Below are 27,457 nucleotides of genomic sequence, written 5' to 3'. Positions count from 1 at the left end.
AAATGGCAACCATTAATAGCTATAATGAAACCAAAACACTATGATGAGACAAATAATAGGCTCTCTATCGTTTTGCGGCTGTTAAAAGTCTGTAAGCATATCTGAACAATTGTCACTGAAGACTAATAGTAAATTGTTGGTTTAATTAACATCAAATCATTTACAATGTTTATAATATTAATAATTGTAATGAAGAATAAAACAGTATTGGTCTTAGTGACTGAAAAAGCTGCTGGCGTTGGCAGTACTTTTACTAGCATCTAGTTCTGAGCCGTTCTTGCAGTGTTTTTTGTAGTGCTTTTTGATCAACTTTCGGATGTGTCTGAAACTGTACCTCTGGTGTGGGTCCTCCTTCCAGCACCTACTCATTATCAAGTAGAGCCATTGTGGACACTCCTCTGGTTTCTCAAGTCTGTATCCCTTCTCCAGGATCTCCTGGATCTTTTTCGTCTCTATGCCTATAGACAGTAGGCAAATTAGATTTTTTAAAAAGCTTTATGCGACAAAAATCACTTACGAAAAGGTAATAACGGTCATCCTAAAAAACCTTTCATTGCAAATAATAGAAAATGATGGAAAATAAATGGTTATGTTGGAGATACTATTAAGATGTCTAATTGCTCGTAACTCGTAACTCGTAAATTCTCCTTTAAGTTTCAAAAGTCTTATCAGTAACTCCTATGATCAATAAACTTGTCTCAAAATTGGGTAAAATGTGGGCTAAAAGCTCTTAAAAGGAGCTGTTGCTGTTCAACATTAAATTAATCACTTGCTTGAATTACTTTGTGATGATTTATGCTCAAGAAACTTTAGCATTCTTTCCTGCATGCTGAAACGCAACAATATTACTCCTTTATTCATGCCAATTTTTGTCATTTTGGCAAAAATTGAATTGAGTATTCTCCATTGATTTTTAACGCCTCTTCTCATGGATCGGTGATGTTGCAGCCTTTTTGAACAAAACAATTTCTTTCATTTTGTGATATTTAAAAGATTTTGAACTGCAGAAAACATTTGTTGTGTGTACTAACCTTTGTACGGTGCTTCGCCTCTAGAAGTGATTTCGAAACACAAAACTCCAAAACTCCACACATCTGACTTGAGAGTAAACCTAGTTTGGGTGAGACCCTCGATTGCAGTCCATCTCATAGGAAACTTGCTCTTTTTGTTACCAATGTACTCGTCGTCTGGTATCAGGTATCGAGCGAGACCGAAGTCACACACTTTGCACTTGAGGGTATCGGTTAAAAGCACGTTGCGAGCAGCCAAATCCCGATGGACAATCTTCACTTTTTCCAGGTGCATCATCCCAGCCGCTATTTGACCTAAATAAAGTGCTTGTTAGATTGGTTGATAACAGTTGGACAGGTAAATTGTCAAAAAAACCGAAACTGAAGTTAATAAACATAACCGACTGGCGTCGGGTGAATTGCTCTCAAACGACCGGCGAACGGTTGGCGCTGCGGGGGGGGGGGGGGGGGGGTTCAACCTTTACGAACCGTCCTTCACACCATAAGTATAAGTCTCCAAAACACTTTCTGTGAATCTCATATTTGGAGACTAGTGAGCCGAAAGGCTCTAAGAGCACTTAATGCACGCTAGGCGCTACCTGTTTATCCCGTTTTTGAGGACAAACATTCGTCAGAGGACGAAAGTCAAATGCGTCAGACGAAAAATTGGTAAAATTGAAAAAAAGACCAACAGGACTAATATAATTGCTACAACCTTCGTTTGAGAGCAATTAATCAGGAATCCATTATTTGGACTGTTATAAGAAAAACGCACCGAAATTTTTCATTCATTCATTCTCTGCGCGTACTAATTTTTTTGTTGCAATCAGCGGTTTTGATTTTAAAATTTGACGTCCATTCAGATACGGTTTTACATAGTTATGAAAGTTTTTTGAATAAAAAACTATGATCTTGGATCTGGTACTTGAAACACTTAAATATATTTTGACCTCAAACCTAATTGTGACACAATTGCTTTCAATTAAAAACGTGCCGTGTGGCCTCTAACTGATAAATTGTATTTCACACATATTTTATGCAATAAGGTGGTGATGGTGGTCGCTGTCTGTATTGAATATTTTTTAACTCTTCCTTTCGGTCAGTTCAATTCCTTTTTTATAATGGCGTATATAAAATGAAATGGATAATCTCAAAATTTATTAGGCTATACTAACTTTTAATATATTATTATTAGAAACTAAGGGAGCATTAGTTAGTTCACGCACGGCAAGGAAAACATAGTTTTCGTCGTTCACAGGGGGGGGGGGGGGGTTAGATCTAAATGAGCACACCTATCATTTTGATGAGTTTCTTCATTGAGCACTTCTGTCCCTCCTCGCTGCCCTTCAAGTATGTCAATAGAGATCCACCCCCACAGTACTCTGTCACTATCAGAATGGGTGCAGTCTCAGTACACACTCCAAATATCCTCACCAGGTTCCGGTGCTTAAACATGTTTTAAAGAGTTATCTCTATCGAAGGCTTTGAATTGTGAAACGACTGTCTTCATAATAAGCTGACCATCCGCAACGGATATTCGACCTTGAAAAAATGTGGCCAGATTTCACTGGTTGCTCTCAAATTTTGTTTGCACTATATTACTTTCCACGATTTCGACTAACAAAAGACAACGTCTTCGACTGAATTGAACGAGTGTCAAAATAGTTTTCCCAAAAATTTTATCTAAGGTTTGCTTTTTCTAAAATCAGAAACACTAGAAAACCTCTGACCGTTTTTTGCGAAAACAAATGATTTTGATGCATTGATAAAGCTAAAAATTATGATAAAGGTCTATTATAAGCCTCGACTTTGAGGCTCAAAGTTAAGGACTATGCTAGGGATCTTTATCATAATTTTATCTATTCAAAAACAAAAGTGCTAAACAGAAACGATGATTGTGGGAATGTTTTACCTGTACTCCATTATAATGTGCGAAGATGTTTTTGGAAGACATCGACATGAAAAATCTTAGTGATTAAATTTACTGGTGAACGTAATTGTGCTGTTGAATAATATAAAAGTACGAGCAAAGGGCACTAGTGAAAATGGGAGATGTATCAAAATATAGAAATTTTATTGTTGGCCGAATGCTCAACAAATTCTCCATGTTTTAAATTAAGATATGACTGTCAACGTAAATTTGTTAATGTCCAAGCTGGCGCAATTAACTAGCAGAATAACCTCTAGTGCAAAACTAAAACAACCAATGGATCTTTTCTGCTAGCGCCTCACTCTTAAATTGCCCATAAGTTAGGCACTAGCCCCCCATTTGAATAACTTTTGAAAACGTTTAGTTATTGTTCCGACCCACTTTAGTGGGGGAGGAACTATATGATCAACTGGTTTTTTAATTCAGTAAATTTTTGCCGACCTTTTATTTCATCGTACAGGGTTGTGAGTATTATCAAAAAAGCTCGTCAAACATAGAATGTCAAGGTAAAAAGATGTTTCCGAATTTCGTTTTCTCTGAGGAGTTACGGTGGCTTAAAGATTTGTGAACGTTAGCCTAACTTTTGCATTTTGTTTACAATTTGCATAAATTTTGCGCAAATTTTGATCAATTTTTGATGAAGTATGCTGAAATTATTATCAATAGTCTCATCAGTTTTACGTTTAACAATAGAAGAGAGTTGGTGAACTGATTGACCCTTTTTTTGCAAAATGTTCAGGGACATTTTAGAAAATTCGGCATTTTTCTCCATTTTTTGTAAAAAAAAAAATGGCATTAAGTATGCCTACTTGGCCAAATTTGTCCATTCTGACCGTTGGTGCAGATAGAAAACTGCGGACAAAGTCTTAGTCTACTCAGATATGAGCTAATTGTGCTTCCGGTTCCGGCAAAAAAGTGCTGGAATTGTCCACTTTTTAGCTTTGTTTTGGTAAACTAAGCCAATATTTATATTTTAAAATATTTGTTTTGCATTTTGTTAACCCCAATTAGAACAAAATCATTTTTTTTGACAACTCATTTAACTTGAGCTTCATTTATATTCCAATAAGGTCCAAATAAAAAATTGTTTTATTTGTAAAAAGCTTATGGTCTTCATGGATCCGACAAATTGTTTTCATAAGTTTTTGATGAACTCAGGAGATTGGCCATTTGACGCTCTTTTTTAGTGTTATGGGTAAATCGAATTAATCGAATGTCTAATCCGGTATCTGGGAGCTCCTGAAGAAATTATCTGACGCTTTCAGTTGATAAAAAACGCAACACTTTGGGTAATATTTGGTACATTTTTGTTTCAACGGCGAAACAGTGGGAGCAAGATCAGTTTTGGTCTACTTGTGGAGTTTTATAGTGCAAAAAATATTCGAACTATAATGGGCTGCTGAATGTTTTGAATTTTTTTTGCCTTTTTCGTTTTTTTGTGTGTTTTGTGTTAACGATTTCAAATCAAACGTCAAATATTGAAAGTTCAAAATTAGATGCAAGAGGCAGATCAATGAACATGCAGAATACTTAAAATGAATAAAATTTTTTAACTTCAACATCATTTGCATAAAAATTTTTGAGAATTTCGAGTTCTGCCTGTATTAAGTGTTAGTGTGTAGACTTTTGACTTAGTCTCAATTTGACATGTACAATGGGATTCCTAAGCAGTAACAGCTTGAACTATTGAGAATTCATTAACTGAAAACTTTTTGATCAGTTTTTGAGATTTGCCAATTTCAATCTTATTTTTACAATCTCTGAGCGTAGTCTCATGAAACAAAGATGTCGCATTTTTTCATGTGATCTATAATGAAGTCTTAGTTTTTTTATTTAATTAAATTTTTTGGGCGTTGATACTACGAGATTTTCATAAAATTTCTATTTTTTGACATTTTCCAGTTTTTTTAACTTTCTTTTGCTGTTTTGTCACATCATCATGTTTTTGGTCGCATATAACATTAATGACGTTGAAATAAGGCGCAATTGATTATGTTCATTAATATTAGTGAATAGATTTTGTTCTTGTAGGCTTCGACACCGTTTTCTCGCAATATCGAAAAAGTTTCTTTATTTTGGCCTCTATTTGTTTTGTTTGGTTTTTCTCAATGGTTTTGCAAGAAGGAGTAAACGAAGCCATTGAATGATTTCAGTGGATAGCTAATTGCTTTCATGGCTTTTTAAATTTTTTTTGAAAAAGTCTAAACGTTTTTTCTGACTTTACCGTTTTTGTTTTCTGTCTACTTGTTAATTAGTATAAAAAGACAGTTCTCTTATGTTTTCTGGTAAAAAGCAAGTCATTTGGTTTAGTTAACTTTGAATCTGATGTTCGTTTGACCTTTTCTTTAAGCTTTTTCAAAAAATGGATAGCGATTGAGGCTTGGTCGTTGTCTCTTACTCTCCTCAATGGCTATAATCGGCTCTCTATGGAGTTTTTGTTTCATTTGTATATTATAGGGAGCTTAAAGCAGTTTTTCAAATGGATAAACAATTAGTTTCGAACAGTAAGTGATTTTTGAAAGTTTTCTATCTCTTCATCATTTGGCGGACAATTAAGTCAGCAACAATGTGGTTGAGCCGGGCGCGACATTATTTGCGGACACACATTAACGAGCCTCTTTGTTTTCTTTCGTAACTATGCGCCGGATGTAATACCGCAACAAACATACTTGCAAAGATTTTCAAGAAAATAAATTTAGTAGATCCTATAACAGCGTTGAAGGGTTCTGCCAATTTTAACGCATTTCCTCTAATTCATTATTGTAATCTGTCACCTTGTATATATAATATTTGAAGTTTGATCATCATTCTCGCCTGGGTAACTGACCTTTATTTTGGTCATGACGTCAGCCTCCTGTTTGAATGCCTCTGGCTCATTGGTGGCATCTTTGAGTGTCTTGACAGCCACAGTGAGGATATCTTCCACTCCGGTCTTCTTATCCCTCTCAATCCACCTTCCCTTGTACACCTCCCCAAAGTGCCCCTCCCCCAGGGGCTTCTCCTCCAGCACTAGCTTCTCCCTGCTCAACTCCCACGAGGTCTGGAAATAGATCACACCCGTCTAATAAAGAGCTCAATTTGATTTTGCGTGTATGAGCCCTCGCAAAGAACGTCTAAGATCTTGAAAAACTTTGCAAATCCTAAATCTTCCGTTTTCCTCGCCATAGGTTCGAAATGTCGCCGATTTTTAAAATCAATTAGAGGCGAGAAGTTTGTCACTTTGGCTCTAAAGTGTTTTTAGCATAACATTTTAGAGCACTAAAACATACTTGCCCGCCAAACTTTTACATAGTAATCTTGCTGCAAGAATATTGCAAGTTATCACTGAGCTTAAAGATTCTTGCTGCAATTGAATCAGCTCATCACTATAGAAAAAGTTAATGCGCTTTCACCCTAGTTTAAAATATCAATAAAAACCACTTTAGATCCCCGGGCCCGGGATATTTGGGGAAGATAACGGGGAACAGAGATGAAAAGACGGAATTTTAAAATTTTAACAATGTAAGCTCTCCGCTTAATAAATGTTGAAAGAGTGGAAAGGTGTGATAAAAGTTGGAATGAAGGAATGAAAAGTTTTTTTTTTACCTACCCACTTTATTTTGAACTCACGACTACAATTTCTTCTCAATTTTTTCTCTCTTACAGTGCGTCACAAATTCCATTCAGTCAAATTAATCTTGTCATTTTTTACTCTCTTTTTTCCAACACTTATGTTTTTCCACTCACGCACGAAAGTGTTATACGAGTGAATTAAAAGAGCGCAACATTGCCTTCCACTCTGACCTCTCGTTTTTAGAGGTGAATTAAGAGTGAAACCTCGGCGCGGGTGGGGGTATTAATGATGGAGCTGTTTTAAATACTTCAGGAGTTTTGAGGTAAATTTTTTTTTCTACAGAAAGTCCCTCTAGTGTTATAGATTCTTCTGATTAAAATCTCGATACGGGAATCAAGTAACATAATTCAAAGAGTTCAACAAGAAAGATTTTTCATGTTTTTTCCCATCAATGGTGAAAAAATTTACTCAAATCACCACTTTAGACAGACAACATTGGACTAACATTGGAATACTTTTTGTCTTTATTATATCTGTCTGTGGTCTCCTGTGGTTTGTGAAATGTGGAGGTGTGGTTCAACTTGACAGCCAGTCCTCCGTTCTCAGAGTAATGCTTGAGCAGTTTGGATAGAGAGTCGAAACAGTGCCGCTCGTCTATATAGTAGAACTCCTTAAACTAAAACATCACATTTTATTAAAGCAGTCCTTAGGGCATAAGCATGATTGATAGTAGCAAGTCATTTCAAATTGTTTGAATATAAGACAAAAATTGAAACTTAGCTGCAATTACATGTTGCTTAATTTCGTACTATCTTACGATATCGAGAAAGCGAAAAGAATCATTGTTACAGCGCATTCTTTGACGGAAGTCTATTTGCAACCTATAAATAATTCGTTCATACCATGACGTAACCATCGGAAAAAATCCTGGATACAACCTGAAATTTCATTTATTTTGTTATACAATTTTTCTTGCTAGTTTGATATGATTATATACATTTATGTGATTTTGTGAAAAATAAAATAAAGAATCCTCAAATGATTTGTCGAAAAAAAACAAACACCCAAACCAGGTCAGTTTTTGGATAATTTGTACAACTTTTCTTGTTTTGTTTCCCAGCCATTTATTTTATGTCTTCTTAATCACTACAAAAATGAGCTGAAAATATAAAAACCCGGTTGATAATCATGAGCAGGCATTTTATATTGTATGTGAGACTATTTAACAAATCAGTTAATTTAAAACCATTTATTTCTTGATTTACCATGTAAATTTTCCCAAATAAAAACAAATCTTTAGGTGCTGTGAAGAAATTACACTAAGTATTACTTTCAGTTTTCTTGCAGTTCGTTAATAACAATTATATCAAATTGCAGATAATTCCCAGAAATTAGATATTGAGTGTTTTCCAAAAAAAATGCTGATTGAATGGCGTTTTGGGAATAACTTTACAGGCACAGCCAGCAGATTTGAAAATTTTCATCTTAGATTTAAATTAGATTACGCAAATTCAGATCACTTAATTGATCTAATCTGAAACGCATAGAATAATGATCAATTTATTGGTGTGTGATCTCATGATCCGGTAAAAAAAGAGGAACACAATGAACCTTAAAAAATATAGCAGAACAAGCACTGAACTACGGTTCAAAGAAACAATTTTCATTGACCGAACAATAAATACCAAGGAATAACTCGGAATGAATTTGGACAACTATTTAAAACCTAGACAGTGAAAACGCAAAAATGTTTTAAAAAGCAATTTTTATTCAAACATGGTTTTCTCATTCTACCTTGTGAGACAATTATTCAAGCCGCATAGGCACGAGATTTTTTTCAATCCAATTCTTTCTTTTGACGTAACTAAATTATCACTCAACTTTTAATTCTAAATCATCAAATTGTTCAAACATATCGTTAGAAAAAACGAACTGCGGTCCGTTGCAAGTAAGTATTTTTCAATTGTAGAAAAGTCACGACGAAATCAATAAACATAACCAACTAACATGGGTGAATTGCTGTCAAACGACCGGCGAAAGGTTGGCTGAGGTAGTAGCCATTGTTGGCTTAGGGATGCTAGCATTAGGGGTGGGTGAGCGGGTGGGGGGTTCAGGCGAATGGAGGGATAGGGTTTTGGGACAACTGGACGAGAGGCGTTCAAAATCGCCATATTGGAAGAGGGTGGAAGGTGGAGGGGGGGGGGGGTGATGAATGAGGGGGGGGGGTCAAAGTTTTAAGAAAAAAACCGCCCTTCAAACTTTGAAATTGTCGCCTGAAAAAAGTTTCTGTGAATCACATACTTAGAGACTAACAAGGCGTAAGGCCCTAAGAAAACTGCTCAGCCACTTAATGCGCTCTCGGTGCATTTTTGAGGACGAAAAGTCAAATGTGTCAGAAAACAATCGGTCAAGCGAAAAATCATTTTCAAAAAACTACAATATTTAAGTAAATGATACAAACTTTGTTTGAGACCAGTTCATAAACTCGTTATTGCTTTTGGCTATTATTAATTAAAACGTTTTGAGAAACTTTTGGATTTTTTTATTATTTCTGCTTTTAATTCTTGCGTTAAACAGAAATAAACTTATTTTATTGCGGGGCGTCTTTTTTTGAATCTACTTGCATTCACAAAAATCTACCTGCAGGTTTTTCAGTGTAAAAGAAGAAAGTGGGCAGACGGAAAATGTTGCCGATTAATTTTTTCAGGAATTGGTGACATAACTGTGGACCTTTCTTCTCTCCAGTTGGAATATGGCGTGGATGAGGTAATGTTCCACTTTGTGTTCCGTTTTGACAGCCAGATCCATGTTGTCAAATACCTCCCCTGTTCCATCCGTCTTGATATCTCTGATCAGATACTGTCCATCTGCACAGTCTGCCAGACAACTGTAGATCAAGAAATAACTCGGAATGAAATTGGACCTTTTAGGAACAAGTCAGTGAAAAAACGCACACAAAAAAAGAGTAAAAAAGAAGCGGTAAAGCAAATTTTTGCTCAAACATGGTTTTCTCATTCTACTTTTTGAGAAAATAATTCACGCCGCATAGGCATCAGTTTTTTCAATCAACTTCTTTTTCTTGGCGTAATTAAAATTACCACTTCCAACTGTAGAACCAAAACTTACCAGGTATCACGAACGGAAATTTCGCAACACGTTTTTATATAGTTTTTCACTATCCGGTAGACAAACAGGGTTAAACAGGGGCTAGTAACAGATGAGACAAGCCCTATAATTTTCCCACCCCACTTATTTGGGGCATGAACTATATGCTCACCTGTTTTTTTTTCGGTCAATTCTGACCAACGCGACGTAGCAAGACATGAGTGGCATCATTGAAAAGCTCATTGTGGTTCAATGTTTTGTGAACATTCAGCGAGTTTGTGTTGTTTTCCACATTTTCCGTAATTTTAGCCCAATTTTCACCAATTTATGTTAGTATATGTTAATATTGTTAATGTGTTAATAGTTCTACCTCTAAGGATAGAGAGCTGAACTGTTTGATTCCACTCTTTTGTCTAAAATTTTTTTGGCTGATTTATATAAGATTTATTTAGCCTTTTTCATGAAAACTGTTGTCAAACATGCTTTTTGTAGCCCATTGTGTTTAGAACTGCCGGAAGTACATGCAGTACATGCCTAAAACATACAGACACAACTTTTTGTCAAATCAGCAACTTTTGTTTGGATTGTAATTTCGGATTGAACTTTTGTTCGGATTGTAAATCAGTTTTTGTTTGGATTGTAAATCAGAAATTTTGCTGCTCACTTTTTTCGACTTATGATGTCAATGAGAAACCAAAGTGAATGAGTAATTTCAATCACGCAGCAATTCCAAGGAAAGCAAAAATCGGCAAAATATAAGAGTAAATATGTTTAACTGTTTTTGTAAAGTAAAATGAAAGTTAGCGGTCAAGTATTTGATCCGTTTTAAGAGAGATCTTTACTATTTCACTTCCATTTTGTTTTTTTCTTCAGTTTTGTTATTATTTTTTGATAGTTCTTGGCAAACTTAAGCAGTTGTTCTACTGATGTATAGATGCAATTATTTGAATCAATCGATGAGTACATTTTTTGTTTTAACATTAAGTATTTTGCGTCTATCATAAATTTGAGTTTCTTAGAACTTAAGATCTTCGTCTTGTCTTTTAGTCTCATTAGTTACAGAATTCCTGAAGCCCGTCAACAAAAAATAAATTGACATTATTTTTTGTTACAAAGTTTCAGGTTCATTGTTCTTTTTGATTGTTAATGTTTTGTGGTAGACACGTGTTTCCTCAATTTTTTTTAATTTGCTGCAAAATAATTTACTTGATTCTAAAATGCATGTAAATTGACCTCTTATAAAACACTTAAGTACATTAAAATCACTATTTTTTTTAAAATAAATTTTTATTTTTGTTTCTTTTTTTGGTTTATGTTTTGTTGGCTATCAAAAATTATTCTTGTAATGGGTCTGATAGTGAATGATTTAGTTAATACTTGGTTTCGTATTTCAGGAATTTTTGTTCCGTTTTTGCTTCCTAGGCACAATTCACCGTTAGCTCTTACAATTATTACAAATACATAATGCATCATTATGTAACATTTTGCACTGGGGCACAAGTATTATGTACCCACAATGCTGCACACCTGACATGTGTTTTCAGTAAATTACTTTTTATTATAATTTTCTCTGACTGTTAATGAGTTACTGTCAAATTCTTTTTGCAAGGTACTAACCGGCATGATTTTGAAAATTTATTATTTGATTGAGTCGAAAAAGCAATACTTGTTCTACTGATGTATAGATGCAAATATTCGAATCAATCAATGAGTACATTTTTTAAAAAAAATTAAGTGTTTTGCGTCTATCAAAAATTTTGAGTTTTAGTCTCAATAGATACAATTTTAGTCTCAATAGATACAGAATTCCTGAAAACCGTCAACAAAACATAAAACGACATTTTTTTTGTTACAAAGTTTCATAATCATTGTTCTTTTTGATTGTTAATTTTTTGTGGTAAAGACGTGTTTCCTCAATTTTTTTTAATTGGTTGCCAAATAATCCACTTGATTCCAAAATGAATGTAACTTGACCTCTCATAAAACACTTAATTACACAAGAATCACTATATTTCTCAAAATAAATTTCTTTTTTTTGTTTCTTTTTTGGTTTATGTTTTGTTGGCTATCAAAAATTATTCTTGTAATGGGTCTGATAGTGAATGATTTAATTAATACTTGGGTTTGTATTTCAGGAATTTTTTTATCCGTTTTTGCCTCCCAGGCAGTATTCACTGTTAGCTCTTACAATTATTACAAATAGATAGTGCATCATTATGTATCATTTTTCACTGGGGCACAAGTATTATGTACCCACAAAGCTGCGCACTTGACATGCTTTTTCAGCAAATTACTTTTATTATAATTTTCTCTGACTGTTATTGAGTTACTATCAATTTTTTTGCAATGTACTAACTGGCATGATTTTGAAAATTTATTATTTGATTGAGTCGAAAAAGCAATACTTGTTCTACTGATGTATAGATGCAATTATTCGAATCAATTAATGGGTACATTTTTTTAAAAAAAATTAAGTGTTTTGCGTATATCAAAAATTTTGAGTTTGTTGGAATTTAAGATTTTCGTCTTGTATTTTAGTCTCAATAGATACAGAATTCCTGAAAACCGTCAACAAAACATAAAACGACATCATTTTTTGTTACAAAGTTTCATGTTCATTGTTCTTTTTGATTGTTAATTTTTTGTGGTAAAGACGTGTTTCCTCAATTTCTTTAATTGGCTGCAAAATTATCCACTTGATTCCAAATTGAATGTAACTGACCGCTTATAAAACACTTAATTAAACAAAAATCACTGTATTTCTCAAAATAAATTTCTTTTATTTTTGTTTCTTTTTTGGTTTAAGTTTTGTTGGCTATCAAAAATGATTCTTGTAATGGGTCTGATAGTGAATGATTTAGTTAATACTTGGGTTTGTATTTCAGGAATTTTTTGATCCGTTTTTGCCTCCCAGGCAATATTCACTGTTAGCTCTTACAATTATTACAATTAGATAGTGCATCATTATGTATCATTTTGCACTGGGGCACAAGTATTATGTACCCACAAAGCTGCGCACTTGACATGCTTTTTAGCAAATTACTTATTATTATAATTTTCTCTGACTGTTAATGAGTTACTATCAATTTTTTTTGCAATGTACTAACTGGCATGATTTTGAAGTTTTATTATTTGATTGAATCGAAAAAGCAATATCTGTTCTAATGATGTATAGATGCAATTATTTGAATCAATTGATGAGTACATTTTTTGTTTTAAAATTGGTTTTTTTGCTCTATCATAATTTTCATTTTATTGGAATTTAGGACCTTCGTCTTGTCTTTTAGTCTCATTAGTTACAAAATTCCTGAAGCCCGTCAACAAAACATGAATTGATATTATTTTTTGTTACAAAGTTTCAGGTTCATTGATCTTTTCGATTGTTAATGTTTTGTGGTAAAGACGTGTTTCCTCAATTTTTTTAATTGGTTACCAAATAATCCACTTGATTCCAAAATGCATTTAACTTGACCGCTTATAAAAAACTTAATTACAATAAAATCACTCTTTTTCTCAATATATATTTCTTTTAATTTTGTTTCTTTTTTGGTTTAGTTTATGTTTTGTTGGCTATCAAAAATTATTCTTGTAATGGGTCTGATAGCGAATGATTTAGTTAATACTTGGGTTTGTAATTCAGGAATTTGTTCGTTCCGTTTTTGCTTCGCAGGCACAATTCGCCGTTAGCTCTTACAATTATTACAATTACATTGTGCATCATTATGTAACATTTTGCACTGGGGCACAAGTATTATGTACCCACAAAAATGCACACCTGACACGCTTTTTCAGCAAATCACTTTTACTATAATTTTCTCTGACTGTTAATGAGTTACTATCAATTTTTTTTCGCAATTTACTAACGGGCATGGTTTTGAATTTTTTTTAATTGATTGACTCGAAAAAACAATACCTGTTCTACTGATGTATAGATGCAATTATTTGAATCAATTGATGAATACTTTTTTTGTTTTAAAATTAGTATCTTGCGTCTATCAAAAATTTGAGTTTGTTGGAATTTAAGATCTTCGTCTTGTCTTTTACTCTCATTAGATACAGAATTCCTGAAGTCCGTCAACAAAACATAAATTGACATTATTTTTTGTTACAAAGTTTCATGTTCATTCTGCTTTTTGGTCGTTAATATTTTGTGGTAAAGACGTGTTTCCTCAATTTGTTTAATTGGCTGCAAAATAATCCACTTGATTCCAAAATGCATGTAACTTGACCTCTCATAAAACACTTAATTACACAAAAATCACATTTTTTTTCAAAATAAAGTTCTTTTACTTTTGTTTCTTTTTTTGGTTTATGTTTTGTTGGCAATCAAAAATTATTCTTGTAATGGATCTGATAGTGAATGATTTAGTTAATACTTGGATTTGTATCTCAGGAATTTTTTTGTTCCGTTTTTGCCTCCCAGGCACAATTCGCCGTTAGCTCTTACAATTATTACAATTACATTGTGCATCATTATGTAACATTTTGCACTGGGGCACAAGTATTATGTACCCACAAAAATGCACACCTGACATGCTTTTTCAGCAAATAACATTTTATTATAATTTTCTCTGACTGTTAATGAGTTACTAACAAACTGTTTTTGCAAGGTACTAACCGGCATGATTTTGAAATTTTATTACTTGATTGTGTCGAAAAAGCAATACTTCAATTTACTTCGCAGAATTATATGGCTTAAGACCCGATAAACAAGTATCATTTTGTAAGGTCTTCGAGGATCTTAAGCAACAATAAATCTTTTTATGAGGTGTTACGGAATAAAAAGCCTGGTGAAGAAAATTCGGGTTGTGTGAAAATTGATAAAAGTTAACAGTTGGTTTTTTTTATCTGATCCGAGAAACAGTATGATAAGATGAAAATAAGATGAAGATAAGAAAATTTGTCTTTTATGACGTTCGTTCTTGGTAAAACCCGCCTTTTCTTTACTAAATGCAAAACGGCCAGGCTCGTAATTAAATTTTGGATGAAGACCATTTAACTTAGAATTTACGGAACAGAACATTGCCAGAAATTGCTTTTTCCATCACGAAATTCACCATTTTTATGCCAAACTTTTTCTTAAAATTTTATTCGCTTATTTTTTACGCAAACCAATAGTGATCTGCTCTAAAACAGGTTCCAAGAAGTCTTTATTGTGTAAGAATCAATAAATAAGATTTTTCAACGTGTATTTTTTTTTCAGAAGAAATTCTACAGTGTAACAGCTGATAAAAAATTAATCTTTTAAAAAAATTCTCACATTTTAAAGTTACAAAATTCATATTCGCGTTTCGGGAAACGTTTTTTGTGCAAAACAAGGAAAAGAATACTGGCGCGAGTTATTTTCATCTACGAAGTAAATTGAATATTTTATTGAGATACTAGTGGTTCGTTCTTTTTTAAGCTTTCGCATATGATTTTTTACATGTTTATTTGTGTGTACTATCCAATTTTGTTTGGTCTCGTCCCATGAAAGCAGACAAAGACGAAAAAGGCTACATTCGGTAAGATGTAATTTGAAAAGTTACTCTCTGATTTATTTTTGAAAACGCTGTTAAAATTCATATTTTGATGCAAAAATTCATGAAAAGAAATGGAGTGCAAAAAGCAACCATATTAAAGTACTTTAACGGGAACTGTGCTTGAAAGCATAGGAAATGTAAAAACTGTCAACTGAGTTGAGTTATACAAAATTATTGCTGTTGCCAAATGATTACATCCACTTAGATTGCTGGAAACTAGCCAAACTTATTTCTACGACTTCGATTCCGATTGAGACTTATTCAATTTTTTTGGGAGGGCGGGGGGTTGATAAAACATGACTAACTGGCTGCAAAAGTTGTAAAAGAGTCCTATATAGATCACTGCAGTTACAAAATTAAAAAATTAGAACAAATATTTGGTGCATTATCGTTCGAATTGGTAGTCGATCGTATTGAGTAATTTTTTCTAGTAACATCTTCGTATATTTATGGTAAGCGTAATAATTTTATATGCAGATGTCGGATCTTTTCACGTTATAACTTCTGACGTTATCATTTAAAAAATGAAGTCCGGGTAGCACCCATTGGTTAACGCTCAAACACTCTGGTTCAAGTTTAGAATAATAAAAGCCAGCATTGCCAGACTTTGTAATGTAACTTTAGCAGAGTCAACTGAATTTGTTCGAAACGCGTATTTTGCAAGTTTCAAAATTCCAGATCTATCCAGTACGCCAAATACTCTATTATGCAGTGCCAGATTTTGAAACTTCAAGCAAGGTAACTGCAAGGTAACTTTCAAGAAAGGTTGCGTGAGTCGTTTGGAGTTACTTGAAAACTCTGGCCTACATCTCAAATCACTATATATAGGTTTAGGTTAAATTCACTGAGATCTTCCGAAGATTATCAACAACCGCGTAGCGGTTCGAGATATTAAGCAAGAATTTCGAAGTCTCTTATCCAAAGTCCAGTAACCTTGCTTAAAACACGCAACTCGGAACATCAGACTGTTTAACTTTTGGCACTGCAGACTTTCAGAATTTTAAAATACGTGTTTAAAACGATATTCTCGATTAATGCCATTTTTTCTCAGAGGCCTCATTAGTCTTCACACAAACTACTTTCTCGTACCTTTCTCGTACCTTTCAATTTCTTTGGGACTACTGTCTGGAAAGTAGCACTTTCCAGCAATGTATCTGGGTTTGGGGTCTAGGTAGCTACTGGGCACATATCCACTGCGTCTCTCCATCTGTGCCAGCCACCACCCTGTCTTCTGCACTCTCTGCTTCACCAGTACTTGTGAGTTCTCTTTGAAGGGCAAGTCTAGACGAGTGCCATCGTCTCGAATCTTGTCAACACCCTGATCGAATTCAGAATTGCTAATCACACATACAATCCCGGGCCGAGATTTTACTGACAATTAAGTAAGAAATGCACTGACAGCCGCTGAAAGAAAATATTTTTATGTCAGTGTCCGATTAATAAAGAATTCAGCGGTTTTAGAAATCAAAGGATCGTGGTACAGTGGTAGAATAGGCGATAAGCATTCAGGAGGTGAGTTCTTCAAGTCGCACAATAAGTCGCCTAGCCAGGTTGAGTTCCAGACCCAAATTGAGCTACGATCAGAACCACTCGAACACACACACCCGTGTGTTCCCAGACCTAAATTACAGGTCTGTAATTATATAGTAATGTAGTTTTAGAAAAAATGGCGGCCGCCATTCGCTCACTATATCTGGTAAGAAACCATATACCTTTGTAAGTAAGGCTGCAAGTTTTCAAATCTTTAGTCCTGTCTCATTTGTGATTCACTGGAGTTTTTTTACAAACATTGTCAGCAAAAAACATACAGCGAATAATTCGACAGATTAATTGGGGCATAAAAGTATGTTATATGCGTCGTAAATTCGATCATTGTTGTGATATTCTTCTCAAATCGCATGTCCTACCAGCTGAATTAATTATTTCAAAGTTTAGTATATTAAAACTCCACACAGACTTGAATCACAGGATAGTATCGGAAACATTTAAAAAATGTGCTAACGGCCTACAGTTAGAACAGAACAAACGGACAACACAGCTGACAATAAGAACGCAAAAGTATACTAAGCAGAGTAAAAGATCTTTGATTTTGAAGAGCATACAAAAATGGAATAAGTTACCCATTAACGTAAGAGCGACGCAGAACAAAACTATTTTCAAAAAAGCTTTAACAGAGTTTTTGCAACGTTAGCATGAAAATTTTCCAAGAGATAGACAGTTAGGATCATTCGAATTTTGCAAAAGAACAGCAGTGGATTTTTTAACTTGTTAACGCTGGTTACCACTTATCTAACATAATTTGCCAAAAATCCTCGGCCTGGATCTTACATAATTATCCGTATAATGTGTTGAAATTTCAACACATTTCTTGCATAACTTCAGCCGTGTTAACACATTAACCGGATATTTATAAAAGATTTTTTGCTTAAATATATTTTATTTCAGCGCCTGTGGAGTTTGGACTTTCCAAGGGTCAAGCAAAAGTTTTGTCATAAGTGTGCTTTTGCAATTAAGATTATTTCTTGCTTGTACATACAGAAGAAGATTGCCAAAAGAGTTAAACATTTAGCCAACTATTAAGATATATCAAGCAATTATTGCCACTGGAGTACCTTGCCCCGTTATTTGATTGAATAAAACCAGGTAGAATAAGTGTATTTGTCTTTTTTTCCGTTCGCATAATGAAAGTGTGACGCTTTCCAGTTGTTTTCCATTTCCAAAATATGAACTATTATACGAAAAACGACGCAGATTTTTGATTGATTATCGGCTGTTCAGAATTGTAAAAGATGGAGGAGCTAACATGTTGACTATGTTATAAGCAATAGTGAGCTATAAAATTGAACGTGAAAATTTTGTCTAAAGAATGTGGGAGTGTGCTGAAATCGCTGAATTTCTCTATTTTTCTAAAGTGCTGAAATTATGCAAGAAATATGCACAATTTTTGAGATTTTGAGTTTATGTAAGAATTGTGTTGAAGAACTTTCGCATTTTCCTTAAGAAAAGCGAGAATTTTTTTCTGAAATGTTGAAATTTTGAGGGGAATGTATTGAATATGCTGAATTAGAAATCTTTGGAAATGCTGAAATTTTGTGAGAGATTTGCTGAATAATGTGCTGAATCGTTGAAAAAAATGGGTTAATTATGGTGATAACATTACAATTTGGCTTTTTCAGCGCCTAGTTTTAAACTTTCAACACATTCAGCATATTCCTGACATATGACATAATTTCAGTACATTAAACGCAATTTTTACAAAGTATTCCGCCAATATTGATTTTAACTGTCTTATATGCAGGCAAACACCCATGAAGTTTGAATGGTTTTGTTTTTCTAAAATACCGCAAATTTTTACGTAAATGATTCGATTGAACTAAACATTTTAACTCGCTTGCACACTACACCACACAAACACACACACACCACACACACACACATACAAACACACACACACACCACGCATACACACAGTAGGCAAATTAACAGTATTTGGTCAAGCTAAGAATTAATTCTCGGAAAAGAAATAAAAAACTGGCTCCAAAAACAACACCTATTGAACCGTACCAGTCGTAATAAGAGAATTAAACAATTGTTACAAAATTGACTGGAGTGTAGTTAATTATTTAAGTGAATAAGTGTAATTAAATATATTTAATTACACTTATTCACTTAACTAATTAACTACACTCCAGGCAATTTTGTAACAATTGTTTAATTCTCTTATTACGACAGATTAATTGGGGCATAAAAGTTTGTTATATGCGTCGTAAATTCGATCATTGTTGTGATATTCTTCTCAAATCGCAGGTCCTACCAGCTGAATTAATTATTTCAAAGTTTAGTATATTAAAACTCCACACAGACTTGAATCACAGGATAGTATCGGAAACATTTAAAAAATGTGCTAACGGCCTACAGTTAGAACAGAACAAACGGACAACACAGCTGACAATAAGAACGCAAAAGTATACTAAGCAGAGTAAAAGATCTTTGATTTTGAAGAGCATGCAAAAATGGAATTAGTTACCCGTTAACGTAAGAGCGACGCAGAACAAAACTATTTTCAAAAAAGCTTTAACAGAGTTTTTGCAACGTCAGCATGAAAATTTTCCAAGAGATAGACAATTAGGATCATTCGAATTTTGCAAAAGAACAGCAGTGGATTTTTTAAACTTGTTAACGCTAGTTACCACTTATCTAACATAATTTGCCAAAAATCCTCGGCCTGGATCTTACATAATTATCCGTATAATGTGTTGAAATTTCAACACATTTCTTGCATAACTTCAGCCGTGTTAACACATTAACCGGATATTTATAAAAGATTTTTTGCTTAAATATATTTTATTTCAGCGCCTGTGGAGTTTGGACTTTCCAAGGGTCAAGCAAAAGTTTTGTCATAAGTGTGCTTTTGCAATTAAGATTATTTCTTGCTTGTACATACAGAAGAAGATTGCCAAAAGAGTTAAACATTTAGCCAACTATTAAGATATATCAAGCAATTATTGCCACTGGAGTACCTTGCCCCGTTATTTGATTGAATAAAACCAGGTGGATTAAGTGTATTTGTCTTTTTTTCCGTTCGCATAATGAAAGTGTGACGCTTTCCAGTTGTTTTCCATTTCCAAAATATGAACTATTATACGAAAAACGACGCAGATTTTTGATTGACTATCGGCTGTTCAGAATTGTAAAAGATGGAGGAGCTAATATGTTGACTATGTTATAAGCAATAGTGAGCTATAAAATTGAACGTGAAAATTTTGTCTAAAGAATGTGGGAGTGTGCTGAAATCGCTGAATTTCTCTATTTTTCTAAAGTGTTGAAATTATGCAAGAAATATGCACAACTTTTGAGATTTTGAGTTTATGTAAGAATTGTGTTGAAGAACTTTCTCAATTTCCTTAAAAAAAGCGAGAATTTTTTTCTGAAATGTTGAAATTTTGAGGGGAATGTATTGAATATGCTGAATTAGAAATCTTTGGAAATGCTGGAATTTTGTGAGAGATTTGCTGAAAAATGTGCTGAATCGTTGAAAAAAATGGGTTAATTATGGTGATAACATTACAATTTGGCTTTTTCAGCGCCTAGTTTTAAACTTTCAACACATTCAGCATATTCCTGACATATGACATAATTTCAGTACATTAAACGCAATTTTTACAAAGTATTCCGCCTACCCCCCCCCCACCGCCTTCCCTCACATCTTGACCCGGGGTCGTTCTTTTATGTAAAGGGTTTCTTCTGATTTTATTTCGAATGAGGGTCCTTTAACTTTAAGCAGAAACAAAATATGCAACTTTCAGTACGTTTTATGTAGATCCCACTCAATGCTCAACTTTTTTTCGAGTAGCAATATATTAAGCATAAATAGTATTTGTAATCTTCTTTTTAATGTAAATTCTATAATTCACAATATTGATTTTAACTGTCTTATATGCAGGCAAACACCCATGAAGTTTGAATGGTTTTGTTTTTCTAAAATACCGCAAATTTTTACGTAAATGATTCGATTGAACTAAACATTTTAACTCGCTTGCACACTACACCACACAAACACACACACACCACACACACACACACCACACACACACACACACACACACACACACACACACACACACACACACAAACACACACACATACAAACACACACACACACACCACGCATACACACAGTAGGCAAATTAACAGTATTTGGTCAAGCTAAGAATTAATTCTCGGAAAAGAAAGAAAAAACTGGCTCCAAAAACAACACCTATTGAACCGTACCAGTCGTAATAAGAGAATTAAACAATTGTTACAAAATTGCCTGGAGTGTAGTTAATTAGTTAAGTGAATAAGTGTAATTAAATATATTTAATTACACTTATTCACTTAACTAATTAACTACACTCCAGGCAATTTTGTAACAATTGTTTAATTCTCTTATTACGACTGGTACGGTTCAATAGGTGTTGTTTTTGGAGCCAGTTTTTTCTTTCTTTTCCGAGAATTAATTCTTAGCTTGACCAAATACTGTTAATTTGCCTACTGTGTGTATGCGTGGTGTGTGTGTGTGTGTGTTTGTATGTGTGTGTGTGTGTGTGTGGTGTGTGTGTGTATTACGACTGGTACGGTTCATTAAGTGTTGTTTTTGGAGCCAGTTTTTTCTTTCTTTTCCGTTTGTGTCCCCAGTACGTTATGCTCCCCCAGTTACAGAGCACGTGCCATTACATAGTAATTCATTATGTTAAAATATGGCACGTACATCTGGGGGTGCAAATAATCACTAAGCTGGGGGCACAAACGGAAAAAATCCGTTTTTTGATAAAAATGTAGGGCGTGCATTTTTTTTTCAATGTGATTTTTTTACCGTGAAGTCAAACTGTGCAATGTAAATTTTTCCACTTGTAATGCGCATGTTGCGAGGCATTGGGACCCATAATTGTCGTTTGCTTAACTCTCTGTCATCTACAGCTTCGACCGAAGCAAATGGTGTTTGGGATGGATCCACTGTCGAAGTCCGACGACCACCCCCTTTGTCCCTCCGGGGATCATAAGCTCTATCTGCTTGTGAATAAAGCACCCCTTTCTCCTCTCTTTTGTGGGATGCGCCACCTCCCATTTCGCAGAAAGTAATATCTATGAAAGTTTGATTTTGAAAATTTTTTTAAGGAAAAACACGTAAAAATTTGTAAAATTAAAAAAGACGAAAAAATTATGAACAAGCCGCTCACTAAAGACGATTTTTAATTATCCGCGCTTTGGTCAGCCTATCAAGAAAACCCGCAGAAGACATCAAAAAACTTCAAGTGTATTCTAATCTAGAATGCTTGATTTCTGTATCCATTATTACAGCAGTACTACGAACAAAACTGGTCGTTAACTCTGAACATGACGTTAATGATCCAATAATACAGCTACCTCGTACCTCAACTATCCAATAATATACCATCTATTGTGTAAACAGTCCAATAATAGGTAGCATTATAGGACAGACAGTCTGTTCGTACCACAGCTATTCTAGTGCACGCAAAAAAACGCACAATTATAAATTAAGCACATTAGACTCTTTACTGGTTTCGACACTCTTAATTAGTGCTTTCACTCGGCTTGTGGCCTCGTTCCAATACATTAATCACTCGATATCTCGAAAAGAAGTAGTCTAACATACACTCAGTCATGAGCAGTTATTTTACATGTCCAATAATGGACAGCTGACATAGTAGACATAGCAGAGAGCAGAATTAATCGACCCATTTTTAAGACTGAAATAGTATTGGTGGAGCGTCTTTTTTAATCGATAATTTTTTGGAGTGTATTTATAACAGGATACAAAAGCCAATGTCGCACGTGAAAACAAAGTGTTTAAATCAATCGACTGAACAAACTGCAGAACAGAGATAATGGAGAGTAGTTTTCTGTCCATATTGTTTTATGAGAGAGAGAAAGAGCGAGCTTTGTAGGTGCAAAAAATATTCGCTAAGCCAGTAAAAATTTTTGATCACTAGCAGTTTTTTCAAAACAGTTTTAAGTTTTAACTCCAGCTTTCTCACTCAAAGTGTTTTTTTCTCAATAATCTATTAGTAAAGTGTTTGGAAGCATCCAAAGCATTCAAATTTTTTTCACCATCCGAAGCAAATAGTAAGCCTTCAATCTTCAGCTATTTTTAAAAAAATCTTTGCCTTATTTTAAACTTTTCTAGCAGTTTTTACGGTCTTTCAATCGAATTGATAATGGTTTTGAGTTGTTTTTGTTGAAGATAATTCCCTAGACGAGCAAGGATGGTTATCTTACAAGATCTTGCAAGATTCTTGCAAATAACGTTTATCTTGCAAGATCTTGCAAGATACTTGCAAATAACGCTAATCTTGCAAGATGCAAGATCCGGACGCTTACCTTGCAAGAATCTTACAAGAATCTTGCAAGATAGACGTCCCAAAATTTTAAATATAAAAGAAGAATTCTAAACCCCAATTAACTCAAAGACCATGTTACCTTATGATTTCAGTCCATTGAAGGGAGCTCTCGGTTCAACGGAAAGTTCTATATTGATGATCACATTTCTCATCCTTCTAATCCTTTCTAAGTTCTTCCTATAGCCAAACGGCACTCCCTTTGAGGTTTGCACACAGTCTAAAGACAAAAAATGGGGTCCAAAATCTTTTGCCTGAAATTAATTTTTCTCTCGGTCCTCAACGGAAAGTTTCATTAAAACTTTGCCTCGATAACGTATTTGACGTACTCGTTTCCACAAAAATAATTCAATGGTCATTTTAATGGTTTGTTCTGTTCACACCAAGCGTGAATGATGTCGTAAGCACTAAAAATGGTCATACAAAAGCATCTAGTAGGTTTCAGCTTATGATATATAATGATTTAATCGACTTTTTTTTTATCTGTAAACGATAATTTTCTGTGAGTGCATTCGCTTTGGATCATTATTATGTTGCCATTATCACCAGAAACAATTGTCAGTGTTAATTTGATACTGATAAAAGACATATTTCCGGCTAAAATGTCAATCAAACGTTTTGACTGGTGATAACATAGCATTTTTCACTGGTTCAAGGTGTACCTGGCGAAAATCGTAAATGGTCACATTTCTCATCCTTCTAATCCTTTCTAAATTCTTCTTATAGCCAAAAGACACTCCAACTGAGGTTTGCACACAGTTTAAAATCAAAAAAGGGGGTCCAAAAGTTTTTTGCCTAAAATTAATTTTTCTCTCGGTCCTCAACGGAAAGTTTCATATAAACTTTGCCTCGATAACGTATTTGACATACTCGTCTCCACAAAAATAATTCAATGATCATTTTAATGGTTTGTTCTGTTCACACAAAGCGTGAATGATGTCGTAAGCACTAAAAATGGTCATACAAAAGCATCCAGTACGTTTCAGCTTATGATATATAATGATTTAATTGACTTTTTTATCGGTAAACGATAATTTTCTGAGAGTGCATTCGCTTTGGATCATTATTATGTTGCAATTACCACCAGAAACAATTGTCAGTGTTTATTTGAGACTGATAAAAGACATATTTCCCGCTAAAAAGTCAATAAAACGTTTTGACTGGTGATAACATAGCATTTTTCACTGGTTCAAGGTGTACCTGGCGAAAATCGTAAATGGTCGCATTTCTCATCCTTCTAATCCTTTCTAAGTTCTTCCTATAGCCAAACGACACTCCCACTGAGGTTTGCACACAGTTTAAAATCAAAAAATCGGGTCCAAAAATTTTTTGCCTTATATTAATTTTTCTCTCGGTCCTCAACGGAAAGTTTCATATAAACTTTGCCGTCGATAACGTATTTGACATACTTTTTTCCGCAAAAATAATCCAATGATCATTTTAATGGTTTGTTCAGTTCACACCAAGCGTGAATGATGTGTTAAGCACTACAAATGGTCATAAAAAAGCCCCCACAACGTTTCAGTTTATGATATATAATGATTTAATCGACTTTTTTTATCTGTAAACGATAATTTTCTGTGAGTGCATTCGCTTTGGATCATTAGTATGTTGCCATTATCACCAGAAACAATTGTCAGTGTTAATTTGATACTGATAAAAGACATATTTCCTGCTAAAATGTCAATCAAACGTTTTGACTGGTGATAACATAGCATTTTTCACTGGTTCGAGATGTACCTGGCGAAAATCGTAAATGGTCACATTTCTCATCCTTCTAATCCCTTCTAAATTCCTCCTATAGCCAAAAGACACTCCCACTGAGGTTTGCACACAGTTTAAAATCAAAAATTGGGGTCGAAAAGTTTTCTGCCTAATATTAATTTTTCTCCCGGTCCTCAACGGAAAGTTTCATATAAACTTTGCCTCGATAACGTATTTGACATACTCGTCTCCACAAAAATATTTCAATGATCCTTTTAATGGTTTGTTCTGTTCACACCAATCGTGAATGATGTCGTAAGCACTAAAAATGGTCATAAAAAAGCACCCAGAATGTTTCAGCTTATGATATATAATGATTTAATCGACTTTTTTTATCGGTAAACGATAATTTTCTGTGAGTGCATTCGCTTTGGATCATTATTATGTTGCGATTACCACCAGAAACAATTGTCAGTGTTATTTTGAGACTGATAAAAGACATATTTCTTGCTAAAAAGTCAATCAAACGATTTGACTGGTGATAACATAGCATTTTTCACTGGTTCAAGGTGTACCTGGCGAAAATCGTAAATGGTCACATTTCTCATCCTTCTAATCCTTTCTAAATTCTTCCTATAGCCAAAAGACACTCACACTGAGGTTTGCACACAGTTTGAAATCAAAAAATGGGGTCCAAAAATTATTTGCCTTATATTAATTTTTCTCTCGGTCCTCAACGGAAAGTTTCATTAAAACTTTGCCTCGATAACGTATTTGACATACTCGTTTCCACAAAAATAATTCAATGATCATTTTAATGGTTTGTCCTGTTTACACCAAGCGTGAATGATGTCGTAAGCACTAAAAATGGTCATACAAAAGCATCCAGTACGTTTCAGCTTATGATATATAATGATTTAATCGACTTTTTTATCGGTAAACGATAATTTTCTGTGAGTGCATTCGCTTTGGATCATTATTATGTTGCGATTACCACCAGAAACTATTGTCAGTGTTAACTTGAGACTGATAAAAGACATATTTCTTGCTAAAATGTCAATCAAACGTTTTGACTGGTGATAACATAGCATTTTTCACTGGTTCGAGATGTACCTGGCGAAAATCGTAAATGGTCACATTTATCATCCTTCTAATCCCTTCTAAATTCCTCCTATAGCCAAAAGACACTCCCACTGAGGTTTGCACACAGTTTAAAATAAAAAAATGGGGTCGAAAAGTTTTCTGCCTAATATTAATTTTTCTCTCGGTCCTCAACGGAAAGTTTCATATAAACTTTGCCTCGATAACGTATTTGACATACTCGTCTCCACATAAATATTTCAATGATCCTTTTAATGGTTTGTTCTGTTCACACCAAGCGTGAATGATGTCGTAAGCACTAAAAATGGTCATAAAAAAGCACCCAGAATGTTTCAGCTTATGATATATAATGATTTAATCGACTTTTTTATCGGTAAACGATAATTTTCTGTGAGTGCATTCGCTTTGGATCATTATTATGTTGCGATTACCACCAGAAACAATTGTCAGTGTTATTTTGAGACTGATAAAAGACATATTTCTTGCTAAAAAGTCAATCAAACGATTTGACTGGTGATAACATAGCATTTTTCACTGGTTCAAGGTGTACCTGGCGAAAATCGTAAATGGTCACATTTCTCATCCTTCTAATCCTTTCTCAATTCTTCCTATAGCCAAAAGACACTCCCACTGAGGTGTACACACAGTTTAAAATCAAAAAATGGGGTCCAAAAATTTTTTGCCTAATATTAATTTTTCTCTCGGTCCTCAACGGAAAGTTTCATATAAACTTTGCCTCGATAACGTATTTGACATACTCGTTTCCATAAAAATAATACAATGATCATTTTAATGGTTTGTTCTGTTCACACCAAGCGTGAATGATGTCGTAAGCACTAAAAATGGTCATAAAAAAGCACCCAGAAGGTTTCAGCTTATGATATATAATGATTTAATCGACTTTTTTTATCGGTAAACGATAATTTTCTGTGAGTGCATTCGCATTGGATCATCATTATGTTGCAATTACCACCAGAAACAATTGTCAGTGTTAATTTGAGACTGATAAAAGACATATTTCCAGCTAAGAAGTCAACTAAACGTTTTGACTGGTGATAACATAGCATTTTTCACTGGTTCAAAGTGAACCTGGCGAAAATCGTAAATGGTCACATTTCTCATCCTTCTAGTCCTTTCTAAGTTCTTCCTATAGCCAAACGACACTCCCACTGAGGTTTGCACACAGTTTAAAATAAAAAAATGGGGTCCAAAAGTTTTTTGCCTTATATTAATTTTTCTCTCGGTCCTCAACGGAAAGTTTCATTAAAACTTTGCCTCGATAACGTATTTGACATACTCGTTTCCACAAAAATAATTCAATGATCATTTTAATGGTTTGTCCTGTTTACACCAAGCGTGAATGATGTCGCAGGCACTAAAAATGGTCATACAAAAGCATCCAGTACGTTTCAGCTTATGATATATAATGATTTAATCGACTTTTTTATCGGTAAACGATAATTTTCTGTGAGTGCATTCGCTTTGGATCATTATTATGTTGCGATTACCACCAGAAACAATTGTCAGTGTTAACCTGAGACTGATAAAAGACATATTTCTTGCTAAAAAGTCAATCAAACGATTTGACTGGTGATAACATAGCATTTTTCACTGGTTCAAGGTGTACCTGGCGA

The 27,457-nt window shown here is 34.2% G+C and overlaps 1 protein-coding gene across 1 annotated transcript; it reads right to left on the bottom strand.

Annotated features, from left to right (window-relative positions):
* Positions 1 to 116: 116 nt before the first annotated feature.
* On the bottom strand, positions 117 to 21,909 carry LOC142337229 (tyrosine-protein kinase STK-like). Its single transcript, XM_075386367.1, has 8 exons — positions 21,476 to 21,909; positions 16,221 to 16,438; positions 9,224 to 9,380; positions 6,999 to 7,169; positions 5,768 to 5,980; positions 2,303 to 2,456; positions 1,032 to 1,325; positions 117 to 458 (listed from the first exon to the last, which is right to left on the bottom strand). Exons 1-8 carry the CDS (start codon positions 21,725 to 21,727, stop codon positions 214 to 216), a joined length of 1,704 nt encoding a protein of 567 aa, XP_075242482.1. The 5' UTR covers positions 21,728 to 21,909; the 3' UTR covers positions 117 to 213.
* Between the last annotated feature and the right edge of the window lie 5,548 nt (positions 21,910 to 27,457).

Source organism: Convolutriloba macropyga, chromosome 3 (assembly GCF_964194025.1).
Source record: "Convolutriloba macropyga chromosome 3, txConMacr16.3, whole genome shotgun sequence".
NCBI classification, from domain to species: domain Eukaryota; kingdom Metazoa; phylum Xenacoelomorpha; order Acoela; family Convolutidae; genus Convolutriloba; species Convolutriloba macropyga.
Note: the sequence above shows the minus strand (reverse complement) of the source record. Positions and strands in the feature narration are given on the sequence as shown.

What these genes read in the sequence shown, in the direction of transcription:
- LOC142337229 (XM_075386367.1), bottom strand. Translation starts at nt 21,727, where the DNA reads ATGGGAGGTGGCGCATCCCACAAAAGAGAGGAGAAAGGGGTGCTTTAT. An exon ending in AGTCCCAAAGAAATTGAAAG is followed by an intron (nt 9,381 to 16,220) that starts GTACGAGAAAGG and finishes CTTGATCTACAG; the next exon opens with TTGTCTGGCAGACTGTGCAG. An exon ending in ACGTCATGACCAAAATAAAG is followed by an intron (nt 2,457 to 5,767) that starts GTCAGTTACCCA and finishes AACATGTTTAAG; the next exon opens with CACCGGAACCTGGTGAGGAT.